The 19,472-nt window shown below is 31.8% G+C and overlaps 1 protein-coding gene across 1 annotated transcript; it reads left to right on the forward strand.

Annotated features, from left to right (window-relative positions):
* The first annotated feature begins 1,959 nt into the window (after window positions 1-1,959).
* On the forward strand, window positions 1,960-17,877 carry LOC132703287 (regucalcin-like). Its single transcript, XM_060672442.1, has 7 exons — window positions 1,960-2,081; window positions 4,958-5,039; window positions 6,898-7,189; window positions 8,015-8,096; window positions 11,078-11,259; window positions 13,605-13,799; window positions 17,610-17,877. Exons 2-7 carry the CDS (start codon window positions 4,993-4,995, stop codon window positions 17,802-17,804), a joined length of 993 nt encoding a protein of 330 aa, XP_060528425.1. The 5' UTR covers window positions 1,960-2,081; window positions 4,958-4,992; the 3' UTR covers window positions 17,805-17,877.
* Window positions 17,878-19,472: the final 1,595 nt, after the last annotated feature.

A 19,472-nucleotide genomic window follows, 5' to 3' on the forward strand; every position in this document is an offset into this window, starting at 1 on the left:
GCACAAGAAAACTAAGACTATGGCAGGAAGGACTAGTTTAGGCAGCAATAACTGGATCCTAGATAAACAAGGTAATCTTAAAATTGACAACGAGAGAAAACGGTGGGAGAATACGTGGGAGAGCTGTTCGAGGAAGAACAAAATTCCTGTAGTTAGGAAAAACGATAAGGCACAATTCCACGAGTTTAGGGCCAATAATAAAGTTTTGTATACAACAGAAAGCCAAAACCATTTTTAAGTGCCTCAGAAAAGCTCTATGTAACATGCACCTGAACATTACTATAAGAACTCGTATCCGAAGATGTTATGTATTCTCCACGCTCTTATACGGTACTGAAGCCTGGGCTTTTACACGTGCTACATCTAAGCGCTTGGAAGCCTTTGAAATAAGGTGATATCATACTCCTACCATGTCACAAACAACATCGTGCTCCAGCGAATGCAAAATCAACTCGAAGTCATACATAATCTGAAAGTGAGGAAGATGGCGTACCTTAGACATGTGATGCGTAATGAGAAATATCAATTTATTCAACTAATCTTGCAGGGCAAAATAGATTGTCGAAGAGATCAGGGGCGACGACGAATATCGTGCCTAGGCAGCAGGGCGGCTGTCAACAAGACTGTATGGAGCAACATGATTGCCAGCATCCATAGAGAATAGGCACCTAAATTGGCGAAAGTGCACGAGTACTTATCGGTAAGATTACCAGAAAAATGGATAGGTCTTGAAGCAGCAGTTTGGTGGTTCCCTCGTTCGCCGGACCTCACTCTACTCGATTCTTTATTATGGGGATATTACAAAAATTATGTTTGCCAGAGAGATTTTGAGACTAGGGGTCAATTGAGAAGATTAGTTCTTGAAGCATTTCAAAAAACAACTAATAGGTTAAGAAATGTTTTAAATTCGTCAGTTAGAAGGTCTTATCTGTGTGTCATTTGTGTGAACATTCTTTATAAATTTATTTCTAGTAAGGTCTTTTTAATTAATGTGTTTCCTTAATTAGCATGTGACGTAATCTCCCTACTTAGCTATCATTCCATCTCTTTATTTATTATGACAGCGCCTTGACATATATATATATAAATATATAATGGTTGAGTTCGTTCAATAATACCAAATTTAGTTGAATCTAAATTTAAATTTTTCAATATATTAAGAAAGTACAAATTTCAAGTAACTGACATAAATATTTTGAGTTTGAAGTTTATGTTTATTATTTGTGGCTACAGATTTACTTAACTGTTGGTTTATTCTATTTTATAAGGAAGTGGACTGGGTTATTAAATTGTGGTATAACAGAATTAATTTATATATTTATTTATTTATATTATATTGGTCATTTACAGTATTAAGCTCTCCTTTCATATGAATCATTTCTTTTATTGTCAATTTTTGATAATTTTTGTCTTGTGTAAAAATTTTAGTTTCTTTAAGATTAGATTCATGGTTTGTTAAGTTTTTGTGGTTATGTAACACAATTAATAGTCAAAAAGTGCTTTATACAAAATGATGGGATATCTTTTGCAACATATTGCAAAATGCGCTTTAGAAGAAAACAAATTATATTTTAGGAAATACCGCATCAAATTTTAACATGTATTTTTTGGAACTTTAATAATCATTTGTAATATGAACATTAAATATCTGTTAGACATTTGTTTTCACGAAGCTCTTGGAATTGGCCTGAAAAAAATGAGTATTTTTTTATAAAACTGCATGGTAATTCAGGGGGTTCTGGGGAGGTATCAAAAATTGTGGTTACGTACGGTTAAAATATGGATTTTATTTGGAATTGTTATAAACAGATTCGCGAAATACCTCAATCGGTGAATAATGAGCGCTCGTTTTTTTACGAAATTGCAACCATCAAGATAACAAACAGTGCCCAATCATTCAGAAGGTGAATATCCTACACTCCAACCTCCGACAAGCTGGCCTTGAGCACAAAAGAATGGGTTTTCATGCACATTGCGACTGATGTTGAACGCACATGTTCTGCGGTTTTGATTGTTGTTTACAATAGACAAAATAAACAAATCTAGCAAGGTGTTTTTATTTGCAATTTGATCGTTGGGTGGTAAGTTAACTTTTTTTTTTTTAAGTTAATATCACTGTTGCAGATGTGATCTTTTTATCGATCTCTTTAAAATTATTTATAATAATTGTTGAAGTACAATTTTGACTGGGCGTGGAGGACATTGTTCGTTTTATATAGGTATAGTCCGACACACGATAAATGGTTATGACTGGCGGCAATGCTATTTACGTTTACGCATTTTGTTGTATTGCGTACTGTAGAGCTTTAATTATATAAATAATAATTTCTTATTAAATAAAATTAGTAATTTAAAATGGTTTGAATCTGTGCTGTCACTATCATGCAAAGATATATTTAATGGTTTTACATTGTCCCAAGTTTTTTATAATTACTTTCCACTTCATACATATAAAAACATTATATTTATTAATTTTTTAAGGCAAATGCGAACTCAGATTTTTTCTAAAGTATGTAACACAGGTCGTTCTCTTCTAAATGAATACAACTTATTTTATATCGCAATCATAGTTGGCTATGGTCTTAAAAAAATGCCTGTTTCGACTCTTTTTCAGCTATATAAATTCCTAGGTATCTGACGTGATGAAAAAAGGTGGATATAAGGCATATGGAAAACTTTGAAGTGAAAAACACGAAACCTAAGAACCGTTTAATATTTCAAATTTAATGTTAGATATTATTTTTAATATTGTGAATTAATTAAAAAATTTGTTATAATTGAGCGCCGCACTTTTTTCGTAATGAATGACAAGTATCAAAATTCTATATTCAAGTATAGTCCTTTTAATCTGTCGTATTAAAAAAACCTAGAGGAGTGAGATCACACGATCTGTGGCCTCTAGTTTCTATTCAAAATTGTCCAAACTTTTCATTTAGAAGTTCACTTACAATCCGTGCGTTGTGAGCGTGGCAACCATCTTGCTGAAAATAAATATATCCTCCAAGAATTAATGGCAAGGCATCCACGTCATGTAATTGGCGAACTTTTCTGGTACGATTTTTTTTAAGTATAAGTAAATAATAGCCATGCTTGCTGGAAAGGTTTTGCTGCTGATTGTTGCTACCTTCTTAGCTAGAATGCTGTGACAACTAGCAAAAAAAGCCAAATTCACCCTTTCTTCATAGTGCCAGGGGTGTCGAACCAAGTCTGGTTTAAATAAAATATATATCGTTTTCCTACGCGAAACTAATGAATTTGGGTTAAGTATTTTAGCATCCATCCCCATCACGATTGTCGATATTTGTAAATCGGCGCACTGCTTCACGATTGCCAGTAAATCGGCCATTTTCTTTTCATTTCTGCTTCAAGGATTCAAGTAACGAAATTTGATTACTTTCATACATACACTTACTTGCAAATTCACTCGGCATTACTTCGAAAAAACGTAGAAACAGTATTTGCAATTTGCAAAGTCCGATAATAAAAATAAAAATATAAGTATATTAATGTTACTTTCATATACTAATAACTATAAACATACTCAAAAGACACTTTCTTTTTGGTTTGTTACTCTTCTCCATTCCGAATTGTTCTTCTACTACACTATTAAAATAAAATTACCTCCCTGTACTGATAAATGCTTGCACATCGGTTTTTTTATTGGTTTATTACTTGGTCTAATGAGGGTAAAGTGCCCTCCGCTTATGATAGGCCAGGCAATTACGACCACTTATCGCGTGCTGGATTATACTAACAGACCATAATATTCTACTCTACTCTAAACGACTGTCACGAGCCATTTCGAATATATCCGGTTCTTTAGTCACTGGTTTGGGAACGATCGGATATTTTTGGTAGATTTTCTCCATGGTATTATGACGTGAGTCAGTTCTGACATTAATCAGTCACACATCAGTTGCTGCACGCATGCGTGCTGCTTTGCAAAAACTAAAATTGTGGATTTCTGATCCTCAGTTTATTTATCTAATTTGTTTTTATCTGCTGCTTTTTTTGGTTAATTGATTTATCACTTTTGATTGATAATTTGACAATCACTGTAACACTAAGTACAATATCTTAGAAAACACTGGATTGAAATCATCATCCTTATCATCACATGGTAAAGAACCATTTAATTTTCAGTTATTTTCTTGGTTAGAAAATTGATTTCTAAAAGATTTTCTCAAAGTCAACAGTTAACATTTCAGGAAAATAAATGCGACTTTTAAAGTAAAAATTACAACCAAAATGGCTTACGTACAAACTAATATCATACGGTAGTGGTTTAAAACTGTTGGTTGCTGATTAAAGCTATAAGGCGTTCCAAATAAATAAACTCATTTTTGCCACATCAAGATATTGTTTGACCAGTGACCTTGAATGACGGCTAAATATGGTACTCTTTTCTGACGATATCATAAATAAAGAATCTACAAGTCTGAAGAATATTGGAGTATTAAAATCATTGATGCTGCTTACGTGGTTTCCGTTTCAAAATCAATTTGAAGTCCAATGGAGATTGTTATATGTACTAATTGAATATTTTTTTGAAATCAAACTGATCGAAGTCAGGAATGATGAAATATTAGGAGAGAATTTCATTCAAAATTTCGAAGTACTTCTGATTAAACCGTAGGCTAAATTTCAAGTGACATTTCGTATTTTTCAAACATAATTGAATGGATAAAATTTCTCAGTCTTAAAGATCGACAATAGATTATCTGTACAATGCACTAGAAAACTCTTACGTCATTTCACCAGATTGGATAATTTTGAAAATTTAGTCTGATCACTTAAGTTGGTGTAAAATTAGACGAATCTCAGCTCCGAAAACAAAAGATATTTTTTTTGGACAATGCACACGTATTCAACTGTTTTATCAGAAATCTATCGGTTATCTCCAATTATTATTATTGTTTCCTGGTCATGATAATGTATTAAAACACTTTCCTCACAGGTAATTTTATTTTCGAATCCCACTGCTCATTGAAGATGTTTCGCCAGTTATCCCTTACAGTACTTGTTCTCTTGTGCTGCCGGTGAGTATTGTATAATTGTACAATTCTAAGGCTTGTCATCAGAACTATTTCTGTACAGATTGATTATGAGAAAACAGTAGTTTCTAAAATTTCAAAAAATGGAATTGGGAAACCTACGAAAGTATTTTTAGTTCATATTGAAAATATCAATTTTTATGACTCTAAAACCTCTTTTGCTCTTGCTGTTCTTATAATTCGCAAAAAATAATGTTTAGTAAAATGTGAGTTAAATTTTTTTATGTCAAATCGTAAAGAACTGTTGCAAATAACAATGTAAATTTGATCGGATTTTCGATTCAACTTCATTCAAATATAATCAATATTCATTTTTATTTATATGAAATATGATTTTTTCTACAAATTTTCAGAATATGCAGTGAACGGCTAATATATGGAACAAACTCATTTTAAAATTAGGTATTGGATTTCAAGAAAAATGGTCGTACACATTTTTCTTGCACATTTCTTGCTGTGAATATGAGATATACAGACCGGGTCAAAAAATAGAAGTTCCTTTTTTGAAATGGAAAACCATTTTTTACAATCCATTTTCGAATTCTTTTTTAATTTTATGAGCAAAAGAGAAATTTAATTTTGAAATTAAACTAGTGCCAGTAAAGTTCTTAAATTGTCACAATTACATTTCTAATAGTAAATAAAGTGGATAAAACGAGAAGTTTGTAATTTGTTTACCCAAAATAGACTGATTACAATATCCACAGTGAGAAAATTTATAGAAAGAGGACATTTCAAAAAAATTATTTTATTATTTATTTTTTATTTATTATTATTTTATTATTCCTGACATTTTCTATAATTTGAATTGAACCCTTCGTATGACTTCTTTGTCCTCGAAATACCATATTTCAATATTCACGCACATCAGCCAAATGGGGCGGAGCACAATTCTATTGATTTGGCTTTGGACAAGAATCTATTAGAGTAGGAATTAAGTATTTTTTAACAATTTGTATATATCGGGCACCGGTAAGATTTTAAAGGAAGAAATAACGTCCAATAATTTTGAAATTCAAAATATCTGCCCAAACGTTTATTTTTTGTCCTCTGCCTCCATATTTAACAAAAAGTAAAATTTTAGACTTAAGAAGTACTTTATTGGTACTAGCTACTTTCTAGTTCAGTTCATACAAAGTATCTTCTAAGTCTATTTATTGACCCACCCCTTATATTTTCTGCTTACTGCAATTCGATATACGACGAGTTACCATAAAAAAATAAATTTTCAGAATTCCTCAGATGTCGCTATGAAATAAAAAAATTATATATCCTGTTACAAAATTATACAGGTTGTCTCACGACATGACTGCCATAGTTTGGGAGTGTGTTGCTGGGGTGATTTCAACTTAAAAATGTCAAATAAACATATATCCGGAACGCTATCTTAACTGAGCTACAAGTACTTGAAATTTCAACCATTTAAAAATAACCCCTTTACTTTTTGTTTTATTTTATTTTATTGAATTAGTTATTCAAAATATCCGCCTAGTTGCTGTTGTATAGATAGTATAGCTTTTCTTAGAATTGAAGTGTAGCTCTGCTGACCGTCTCAGGCTCCGAAGAGTATTTTATTGTAACACAGGAAAATAAACCCACAAAATTAATCTAATTGACTGTCACGATATATGAGATTCCAGCCACCTGGACCTTAATACTACTTAAACTAATTAAATAAAGCGGTTTCTTTTTAAATGGTCTAGCTCACTTAGTTTAGAGTTCCGGGTGTCCATGTTTATTTGACATTTTCAACTTGAAATCACACCAGGAATACACTCCTAAGTTATGGCAGTCATGTCGTCGGACGTTCCCTATATCTATATCGACTCACACTTCGTTCTAGATTGGGCGAAGCCTTCAATGGGCCAGCCGTTTACCAACTCACTGAACCGTTGGAACACGGCGAAGAACCGACATGGGATCCAAGGACCAACGCCCTATATTTCGTCGATATCCACGTGGGCAACATCCATAGTTACTTCTACGATTCCGATGAACATTATGTGGCCCATTTGAACGGAGAAGTTACCCCCATCATTCCGTCGAAGTCCAACGAAAGCTTGTTCGTAGTCGGAGTCAATAGGACGTTGGTTGCTGTTGGCTGGGACGGCAGAAACAACTTGGGAAAAGAACAGGTAAATAAATAATATACTTAATATATGTAATAAACACAGATCCCGGATTTAACTTCAATCCAGTAAAAAGGTCTTAAACATCCGAAAACCCTGCTGGTTTAGTTTTTCTAGTTTAGTTAGTTCTTAAATATGGTGTTGCTAGAGGTTATCTTAACGAAACAGCACATATATTAAAAGCAAAACAGTTGAAGTATACCAGATGGCCTAAAAAAAAACTCTACAGAACAAATTTGCTATGGAATTCCAGAAAAGTCAAAAAGTAGCGCATATATAGCAACCACTTAGATAACTATTAAGAACGTTAAAAATAGAACCCCCTGTATATTATGTTAATTTGAGTCAGGAATTTTGTTCATTCATGTTGGCTTCCATTTTCAGCTTTTTAATCTGCCTCAAAAATTGTAAATCGCAGAGTTGCTACGTGATTCCATTTTGTACTTGCATAGAAGAGAATAGAATGCCCCAGAAAAGCATTACATATATTTTACAGTGACTTTTAATGTGACCACCATTTGTAAAATTAAAAATTAAAAATTTTAACCTATTTATTGTAAAAATGAACAATTGTTACACAGAACGAGTAAATTAAATTTAATAGATAAAATGAGTTTTTAAGTATAACGAATTGTAATTTGGTACACCTACTACAATTCAAAAACTCAATATTTGGAAGTACTACGACTTTTTTAGTATCTTTGTGGACACAAACTTTTTTCGTGTTTTTTTTTTCGTTTGCTTTGGAAATTGTAACGTGTCGTGAATTAGCGATGAGGAGCAAAAGATGCGCCATAGTCGCATATTGGTCAACTGAATTCTCTATCTTAGGCTTTGACGGAAATCTCCAAACAGTTCCCGGATTCCAGATTTAATGACGGCAAGGCAGACAAAGAAGGACGCTTGTGGATTGGTAAGCTACTTTTTAGTTTTCAATACATGTCTAATACGTTTGTTTAAAGCTAGTGTTTCTTGATAACAATCGAATGTAGATGTAAAATTTTCAATCAGTTCAAAGATATTTTACATTTTTTTCAAAGTACTTTCCGTGTCCAATGATACTTTAATATTGGTGTACATGGTGTACACTTTGTCACTCGTATCTTACAGTTGAAAATTATTAGTTTTTTAAGGCTAACGATGTAGACTCTGACCCTTGGAGTTCCTCAAAGAGCCCACCTTGGTCCCCTCTTGTTTTCGCTTATCTGACACAATACCAAGCATTGTTTCCAATACCAAGTTTGCATTCTTTGTTGGTGATATTAAGTTCCATAAGGTTCCAGAAAGCTATCTCTGATGTTAAGTATCTGAAATTATTGTTTGAGAAACATATTGAAATCAAAGTTAATAATTCTTAGCGAAACTTAGGTTTTATAATGAGAGTTTCTAAAAATTTGAATAATCCAAAATTTATGTAAAACGAGTTTTAGGTTAAACTTGGAATTTACGTGTTTGGCATGGAATGTATTTTAAACACATGAACACAATAAAAAATATTAAAAAAAAAGGTATTAGTTTTGTTGTGTTGTTTGGTTTTAAAATGCGAGTTTCTAGAAATGTCAGTAATCCAAAATTTATATAAAACACGTTTTAGGTCAAAATTCGAAAGCACGTGTTTAGTATAGAAAACATAAAAAAAAGTTTTCCAAAACTAGAAAGAAACTAAGCTAAAGAAGATCGGCAATTACGCAATAAGCTTCCTAATCACTCAAATGCAAAAGAAGTATAATTAGCAGCATAGACATATTTCACCAATAATAATTTTGATAGGATACTTTGCTATTTTTCTCCTTTTCATGTTTATTTAATTATTTAATTAAATGTTAATGTAAACCTTATTGTAAGTATTATCTAAGAATAGTAATAGAACCCTGTAGTACATGTACCCTGTGAATTATAATGTTTGTGCATTATGTTGAGTACCGAAACCAAATCCGCTTTCCAAGACTACTGATCTTACCATATTTTTGGTACTATATAACCCTCATCAATCTACGTATCAAGATAAAGATTATTTTTCTGCTTCATGCGGGGTTGTCTTATACTTTTCAAGTATTTTGTTCGCTAACAATTTAGCGATTATGCTTATCTGAGGTAAAATTCATATCCTTCAAGGTTTTTACCACTCTAAATCATGCAAAGGTTCTTCGTTTTTTTACGTAATATTTCCTAGACAAAACCAAACATAATATTACTGGTAAATCATAAAGAATACACACACATACTTTATGACAGTCCAGACAAATTGCCTGATATAAACTTAACATTTTTCAACATTCTACTCGCTATAGATACTATGACGTCAAACTATGATAAAATTTATAAATGTAAAAATAAAAGTACAAATAAACATCTCGATGTTATTTATATAAGCTCTCCAAATTTTTTGTCTTTAGTATTTTGGTTAGTTGGTTGGTTTTAAAACTTTAAAATTTCATTCATTGAGTAAGAAAAACAATATTCGGAGTCGCCGCGAACTCATCTTCTAAAAACGTCTCTTTTTGTATCGTACATAAAACATTACAAATTCGTTCAAAAATATCAATAAAGTTTTAATTAAATTTTAAAAAATGGCCTAACATGTAGTAATATTTCATTTTCATATAAAATTTTTAAACCACACATGAAAATTGCCATCTGCAGGTTATTTCAATTGTTGATACATTACAATATTTGTTATCAAAATATTGCGTAGTCGATTATTTTATCAGGTAGTTTATTTCACTATGTGCAGACTGGTACAAGATCTATCCCTGATAGCACAGAATATTTTATAAATATTTTCTTATACATGTTTAATAAATATTGGAGTAACAGATTTTTATATATTTGTAATATATGTTTTAATAAATATATGTCAAAATATATGGTATATATATGAACTAAATAATTAATATATTATGTTTTAAAACGTTTAATGTAAATATGTATGCAATATTTTAAAGATGTTTCTATTAAATATTTAGGCTATGTAGGATGGGGCACCACCTTTGCCTAAGTTGATTATAGTAAAATGAAAAGAAGTAGACACATATTTTTCATATGCAACTTGCTTCGCTACAGAGTATTAACCAATTTTCTATATCTACCTTTTATTTACAAAAAATATGTTTTTTCTGTATTCATTGCATTATATACTACAATTTTTGTATTTAATTATGTATAATGTATATATGGGACCAACAGAAAATCCTTTGTAACTAAACTAACTAACCATTTACTTTGCAAACAATTAATAAGTGGACACAAGTGGTTTCGTTTCGACCAAGTTTATGTTTGACAGTTTGGTGTTTGCCTTAGTTGGATTGTTGTCGGGAGGGTGAAAAGTGGTAGGAAGGTGCAGCGAACAAAGCGTGCTTTTTGAATTATATTTTATACACATCGAAATATACATATAATAGGCGTTACGCAAACAAAAGTTCATCAACATTGGATTTATAAAATAATTATATGAATTTACAAAAATGTTGTTTTTCGCAATTGTGACTTGTTTATACGTAGAGGAAATTAAATAATAATAATAATATGGTATCTGCTCTACAAATTAAGTCAATTAAAAATATGCGAATGAAGTAAAATTGAGGAATTTTCAGTATTTTATACTGGGAAAAAATGTTTTTGGAAAAATAATAACAATATCTATAAAATATTTGATATATGTTTTCACAAGTATTTGATACATTTTTTTCTTCATGAACAAATAAATTGCGAAGAGATTTAATATTTTTGAAATATTTTTTTTATATATGGGAAACTTTACACAATATTTAGTAATATTTACAAGATAATATTTATTTATTTAATAAAAATTTATAATATTTATATATTTAATAGTAATATATATAATAATATTTAGTAAGATAAGAATTAGTACTATAGGAAGGTTAATTTTAGGTACCATGGGAGGTTCGAATGCCGCAGGGGAGACAAAGGAAAACGAAGGGGTTGTTTACAAAATTACGAAAGACAACCTTGCCAATCCTGCCGTTGTAATTGCGCCCGTAACAATCAGCAACGGATTGGCTTGGAATAAGGCCAACGACAAATTTTATTACATCGACAGCCCAACTTACCAAGTAAGACGAGTAGTTGTGACTTTATTTCTAATTTTATTTTATTTTATTTATTATTTAATTTATTTAATTCATTTTTATTAATCAAAATATCAAAAAAGTTAAAAGGACCTCCTCTCGATTATAGCAATTGGTACACTGTCTAAAACAAGATAAAATGAAAGCACGAGTATCTTGTAACGCTATTATATTAGTTGAGAAAAAGTATAGATCTGATAAACTGCAATAATCAGAAATATGAAAAAAAAAACATGGAAATTTGAAAAAAATAATATTTGAAGAGTTTTTTCTTGGTTTGTTATTGCTTATCTGATCGTTATACCGTGATTTTGTGCTGTTTTGAAAATATTTCGTGCGGTACTGGCGATTCTAATGGTTTGGAGTTTGGAGATAAACCAAGAGCTGGCAAGCATTATTTAGCATTGATTTACTAAAAGCTGTTAGCACAGTTCAAAACGTTGCAGACAAAACCTAGTCAGTAGAAGCAAGAATGGCAAAGCTTCGGCAATATGCCTGGGAGTTTCCGGCCGGTTTTTATAATTTTTTTCCAGTTTGGTAAGAGTATTAAAGTTGAAAAATACTAAAATGATGTCGACCTTCCATTGTCTTTATTTTTAACTTACACAACGTTTCGGACAGTTGTATCACTACCGGTTATCAAGTGTAAACTGTGTATCAAGTGTAACTGTATGTAGTATTAAAGTTGCCGTCAGAATTTCATGGTTTCGTTCACCATTTATATTTGCTAAATGTAACTATAGGCTATTTAAGATAAAATATAAAGTTATGAAATGGGAAATTCACACCCGTTCCACTCAAATATCACGTATAGTCCGACACATGATAAATAATGCTAATTAAAAATCAAAATAATCCAGGGAAGTGGTAAGGAAATTGGAAGGAAACACAAAATATTATTTTGCGTAGAATAGTTTCAGTCTGTACTATCACTATTATTCAAAATTATTACATTTTCGTACTGAAGAGAATGATCTTCCGTGCATGCCCCAAAATGTAATGCACACAGGTGTGCTTTGTTTCATTTTCTTTCTAAACAGCGATCTCCACTTATGTAATTCGTTTTTTGTTGACCATTTCATGGGATTTGGATCAGTAGCCAGTCCATCTCAATATATTTTTTTATCGTCGCCTCAAAAGTTCCTAAATCATCAATATAAGCAGGACTTCTATACAACTTTCATCCAAACTCGATGCCATATTAGAAATAAATGGAGAGTGGAAACAGATATTCATTTGAAAATTGGGTTGCGGCTACAAGTGGCTTTGATCTTTATTTTAAAAATATTTGGAACGTTGAAGCATTGCAACATCTATTCGAACCACATGCCAACTTCAGGTTTTTAAATCGTATGTATTAAAAGTTTAAAAACTGTCTGTGCAATATCTGTTACCACTCTATTTACCAAATTTGGATATAAAAATTATTTTTTAGAAAATCATGGGAAAACCATTTTACATAACAATCGGAAATTTAGTTTACGATGCAAAGTAACAAAATTTCGTATTTATATTAAAAACCGTTGAATCTAAAAATGGAATTACATACTGGGCATTGGGATTTATAAATTATTAAGAGGGCTTGAGTTTACGAGGAGAAATCCAGAAAAGCCGATTTTAAACCCCGTATTCATATTCAGATTGGCCTTTTGACAAAAATGTTATTCCAGTTCCATCTGCACTTGCAGCTGGAAACTAAATTAACCATGAGCTTCTTACAGCTTGTTCCAACAATCGACCTTCTTCCACAAATAGGAAAAAGAGGGACTGTAGAGCAAAATGCTTAAACATAGAAGTTTTACATACACTTAAGTCCAAAGTATCTTCTTTATTATCAAACATTGCTTTACCAAACCAAAAGAAAAAACAATAACCAACCAGGTCGCGACGATGACGATTTTCTTTGTGAATTTTGTAGAGGAACATACTATAATAATCTCAAAAAAAAATGAAACGGAATAGATATACAGTTCATATTGGCTTGTACCATATCACAATAATTACCAGCAAGCAGATACAGCACATCAACAGTAGAAAATAACTTATAGTTTCAGAAGATGATTAAAAAGTTTCCTTCAAATATGTTGACATGTGGAAATTCCTCTTTGATGCTAAAAACTATGAAAACTTTTTTATCTCTTATTAGTTTTTTATCACGAAGTTTCCTACTTCTATCATGGAGTTAACTATCCCAGTCATACAATATTTTTTTGGAAAATTTTGGAAACTTGTCATTCACATGTTTGGTCAAATATTTAAAAAATATAACAAGATTGTTTTGAATTTTCTGACTTTAATCTAATGTCGAGTAAATGAAATTTGCTTTTCAGGTTTTGGAATATCAGTACGACGATGAAAAGGGAGAGATATCGAATCCGCGTGTTGCTATTAACGTGACCGGATTACCAAATGTTGTTGGTCAACCCGACGGCATGACCATCGACACGGACGATAACCTTTGGATTGCTTTGTATGGAGGAGGTTCCGTCATCAAAGTAGACCCTAGAAGTGGAGAACTCTTACAGGTTAGTTACTTTACTTTCCAAAAAATTTTCCTACTGGAAGTGTATCTCAAATTCGACCTAAACTTAAATTAGCCAATGCATGGTGCTAAAATAAATGAATGTTATTCTCAAGAACCCCTTATAAAAAAAACGTGTTCTGAGATAAACACATTATTCCGTGCGTATTTCATCATCACACGGCGTTGATACAATACAATGTTAAAATTATCCATAAGTTTTGGTTAGTACCAGCTAGGTGGTAGAAAATGAAAACACACATCGTGTGATGTAATATGTATTGACTAAAACTCAAAAATTGAGCAGTTCATATTCAGCTAACAAAAACAGAAATATACTCTAGTAATAACGTTTGTACATCGTGAAGTTCAGATAAATTGCAACTACAACAGGTAGTTTATTGGAATAATACATTTATTAATTATAAGGGGTGTTTTTTTTTCGATGTATAGAACTTTAAGTTGCAATAAAACAACGATGCATTAATCGATTGACATGAATTTTATTTATCCGAAAGATAATCTTGTTTCATTACATTTTAAATGTGATTTCTGGCATATGACCGCCACGGCTGGTGTGGATGTGGTCCAATCTGGACGTCCAATTTTCGATGACTTTTTCCAACATTTGTGGCCGTATATCGGCAATAACACGGCGAATGTTGTCTTCCAAATGGTCAAGCGTTTGTGGCTTATCCGCATAGACCAATGACTTTACCTAGCCCCACAGAAAGTAGTCTAGCGGTGTTAAATCACAAGATCTTTGAGGCCAATTCACTGGTCTAAAACGTGAAATTAGGCGGTCATCAAACGTGTCTTTCAATAAATCGATTGTGGCACGAGCTGTGTGACATGTTGCGCCGTCTTGTTGAAACCACATCTCCTGAACATCATGGTTATTCAATTCAGGAATGAAAGAGTTATTAATCATAGCTCTATACCGATTACCATTGACTGTAACGTTCTGGCCATCATCGTTTTTGAAGAAGTACGGACCAATGATTCCACCAGCCCATAAAGCGCACCAAACGGTCAGTTTTTCTGGATGTAACGGTGTTTCAACATACATCGGGAACAACGGCAATCTCATTTCGACTAATCTATGTTTTACTTGATGATCGTTTGGCTTCAATTCTTGCACAAGATCCTTTCGCAAAATCTTCCATAAAGTGGATGGACACAGATCCAATTCCTGTGCTCGATGGCGGATGGACTCATTCGGGCTTTCCTTAATGCTACGCTCTACAGTAGCAATAGCTACTTCTGTACGCACCGTACGGCGTCTCAGAGGATGCGAGTTATCAATAAGAGTAAACGTGGTGCGAAAACGTCCCATGGTTAATCTAATTAACTGCTCTGATGGACGATTTTGTCGAGGATAAAATGGACATAGTGCGCGATACGTATTACGCACAGAACCATTATTTTCGAAATAAAATTGCACTATTTGCAAGCGTTGTTCAGGCGTGAGTCTATTCATGATGAATTGCCAAACCAAACTGAGAATAAATCACTTCACAGCTGTTAAATCGGTCGACATCTTGAACAGTAATACCAACTTAAAGTTCTATACATCGAAAAAGAACACCCATTATATTAATAACATATTATATAATTATTTGACGGACTTACTCCATTGTACCCTCTTTTAAAAGTGGTGAAATGCCTCGCAACCAACTCTTTTACTTGCGCCCATACCAATTATGGCGGGTATCATTCACAATGATATTTCGTCGATAATAAAATTTCGTTACAAAGACACTTACATAAATTTACAATCTCCAGTAGCTTCTTGTTCAGTACATTTCTCTGAAATTAATTCCTTAAAGTAAACCAACGATTGATGCAATCGGATAGCTCTGGATGGAGGTGGTTCTGTCAATTATAGAAGTATAAAACAGTTACGGGTTAGTTACTTTTCTTCCCAAAAATGTTCTTACTTGTAAATGTATCTCATGGTACTTATCAAATAGAAAATGAGTGCTATTCACGAAAACCCTGTATAAATGACAGCATTTATTCCATTTTTTACAATCCTTTTTTGTTTCTCTTCCAAGAGCGGTTCAACGATCAACAAACCCTTTTGCTTGCGCCCATATTAATTCGCTGTGATATTTCGTCGATAAAAATATTTCGTGCAAAAAGGTTTATTTCAATTTACAATCCTGAGTAGCTTCTTTGAAGTACATCTTTCTGAAATTAGTTCCTTAAAGTAAGGCAATAAATGACCTCATATTTTTTCTTCGGTGGTAGCTGGCATTTTAGATGACTATAATATACCCAGCAGCACTAAGATCCAACATTTGCTTGAAGTAGTCTTCAAAAAATCATTATTCATGTTTTCATGATAGTTTCTGGCGTATGTTGATTGAAATGGCAATAAGTCAGTACCGACAAATATATTTTGCTAGTAATGTGAGATTTTTTTTTATCATTTACTTTTTCCCAAAGGTGCTTTTATCCGTGTATTTTAAATGGAAATGGAATATACTAATTTACCCAAGTTTCGTCCAAGTAATAGATATTCCCCTTTTTTCTTCGAAATCTTTCTTTATTAAAAGTGATTTTATCTTTTGGTAATCCGTTTCTCAGCAAGAAATTCAGGCACCCTTTCTATTTTCACTAACTACCTTTACCCATAACTGTCGGAAAGTGACTGTTATTATAATTTTAAACACAAGGGCAAAGGTGGTTGAACTACCGGTCCGCCTACCTACCACTCTCGGGACCCCTGACAATTACCATAGGTAGAATACCATCCGTATATAGTACGGCTTTGACCTCTAAGTTGTACAGTTAAATAATGATTTGTAACTCTTTTGCGTTTAGAAACGCACCGTAGAAATCTGAGATATTGCTTCCCATCCCAGGGCTAGAGGAGAAAGAGGAGCAAATAAAACTCAACGCAAACGCAATTCGAAACCTATGATATACTCGCGAGTCATATCAACTTTGGAAATAGCTTGAAAACAAAAGCCAGTAGGTCCGGTTTTATTACAAACATCCTTCTTCTCGAAAGACCATGCATTTTTCCATAGCTTCTAAAAAAAATTCTAAGTCTATACAACCATGAGGTAGAAACATTGAATGGATATTGTTGTGTGAATAAGATTATTAGACCACAAACTTCACCATTGCTAGAAAAAATGTTTTACGCTCGTCCTCATAGCCATAAAATCATCTTTTTTGTAAAATATTTGATTGATTGATTAATATGTCAAGAACTTATTCTAAGGATGTAAACAAGATAAACCAAATATTAATAGCATAGCAGAGGCAATACTTTCTTCTACTTTCTTAACCGAAAATGCACAATTACACAATGATTGAGCGGAAAGTTTCTTTTGAAGACTTCAGGAACATGTTCGCTAAACTAACCAAAACAAACAGTTAGTTAATATTACTTATTTTTTAAACTAGAATTAATCCATGAAATTAAATTATTTTTTATTTGGCTTAATTCGCAAATTAATTATGAAATTCATAAAGAGCAAAGAAAAACTTTGATGAAAAAATAACTTACAATATGTATGGTGAAAGGGAGAAAGCGACCCATTGATGATGAACGATGAATGATGAACTTGAAGAATAATATTGTTGTTCAATTCAGTTTTTTCTTATTATTTGCTAATGATTGTGATAATGAAATTTTCAAGGTCTTATCACCAACTCCTTCTTGAATCTATAAAAAGCAAATTTTTATTTCATTTCGTACATCAGGCGTCTGCTAAGCTTTTGGGGATTGGTTGATTTTTTTTTTAATATTCGAGGGATAAATTGCTCCGTTTTTAATTAAAACGAATTATTTTTTCAGGTGGTTCCTATTCCCGCACGAGATGTTACGTCGACGATGTGGGGCGGTCCCAACCTTGACATTCTATACGTCACTACTTCTAAAGTGTCCTTAACTGAAGAAGAACTGAAGGAATATCCAGGTGCCGGAAGCTTGTATGCAGTTACGAACTTGGGAGCCCAAGGATATGCAGTATTTAACGCTGACCTAGATTAGTAAATGATAGTTCGCACCGAATAAAGAACTAAAAATAGATAAATCTTGCTTTCAAGGTTGTATGTTTTAATGAATACTTAAAATTTGAAAATAAGAATAAATTTCTAAATGTTTGCATTATTAACATCGGAAAGTATATATATATATATATATATATATATATATATATATATATATATATATATATATATATATATATATATATATATATATATATATATATATATATATATATATATATATATATATATATATATATATATATATATATATATGATGATGACATTATATTCCTGGATATCATCCGTTCGCTCGTTGAACTCCGACTGGAATCCTGCAAATCCTGCATCCGACTGGAATCCTGCAGACGTTTCGCAGGATATATATATATATATATATATATATATATATATATATATATATATATATATATATATATATATATATATATATATATATATATATATATATATATATATATATATATATATATATATATATATATATATATATATATATATATATATATAATTAATTCAAATTTCGTTGCACATATTTTTTCATGCCATCTTCGAAAAACACTAATGTCAAATACGAGTTATCTGCCTTAAAAAATAATGTCGCTATCGTATTTTTTTTGCAAATGTGAAAACTAGTATTTTTTTAGAAAATACGTATTGCTGTTAACAAAGAAGTTGAAGAATTTCAAAACAATTTAATTTATGATAATTTTAAGTTTTTTCATAACTTTTGTGACCAATGATATAATGAACTTTATTCTAGCGCTGACTCACCCCGTACAATCTTCCCTCTGCGGTTTATCCCTCGTTTTTCTTCTACAATGGTAACTGTTCTTTTTGATTACCTATTTTATAAAACCCGAGAACCTTACAATTATTCGTCGAGAGTTTTGGTTTTTCTTATAAAAGCGCTACAGCACTTAAATGGAGAATATTATTAAGGTAATACAAAAAACGTTCACTCCCTATTTATGTATAACTAAAAGTCGTTTCACACTCAGCGGAATTTTTGAAATTTACCCGGAAAATAATAACAATAATTTTTTATAAAAATTTCAAGATTATTTCATAAAAAATGCATATTATGATACATAATAGTATTTAACAATTTAAATTTCATAAAAATTTGCGCTATGCACCTGCGCAGTGCACAATAATTTTCGTAACAAGAATACACTCTACATTTGTACTAGTAATAAGCTGTTTTCAGTCCTTTGTCACAGATGACATTTGAGATTTGTTTTTTTTCTATATAAAATAACATAAAGTTTATAAGTTGTTTTGTGGTTTGTGGTTTGATGTATACTTATTTTATTTATAATATGTAATAATGACTTCTAGACCAAAAGTCTTACTATTAGGAGCTGCAGCGCTTAGGTGCTATTCAGTGAGTTTGTTACATAAACCAAAAAAATCGCTATCAAAGAACAAAAAGGAAAGGCACCTTGGTTCCTATAGAAAACAAACGAATAATGAACGAAAACCAGTACAACACAATATACCTGATGTTTGCTTGTTCGATAAAGAGAAAAACGCACTTTGATATATGTTGCCGTTTCTGCACGTGGAAATCTCGAGCTCACATACACTGAATAGATTGAAAAATATCGAATGAATTACATGAAAATATCTGCGGAAATCCATTAAA

Source organism: Cylas formicarius, unplaced genomic scaffold (assembly GCF_029955315.1).
Source record: "Cylas formicarius isolate icCylForm1 unplaced genomic scaffold, icCylForm1.1 PGA_scaffold_6__28_contigs__length_40554024, whole genome shotgun sequence".
Classification (NCBI taxonomy): Eukaryota; Metazoa; Arthropoda; class Insecta; order Coleoptera; family Brentidae; genus Cylas; species Cylas formicarius.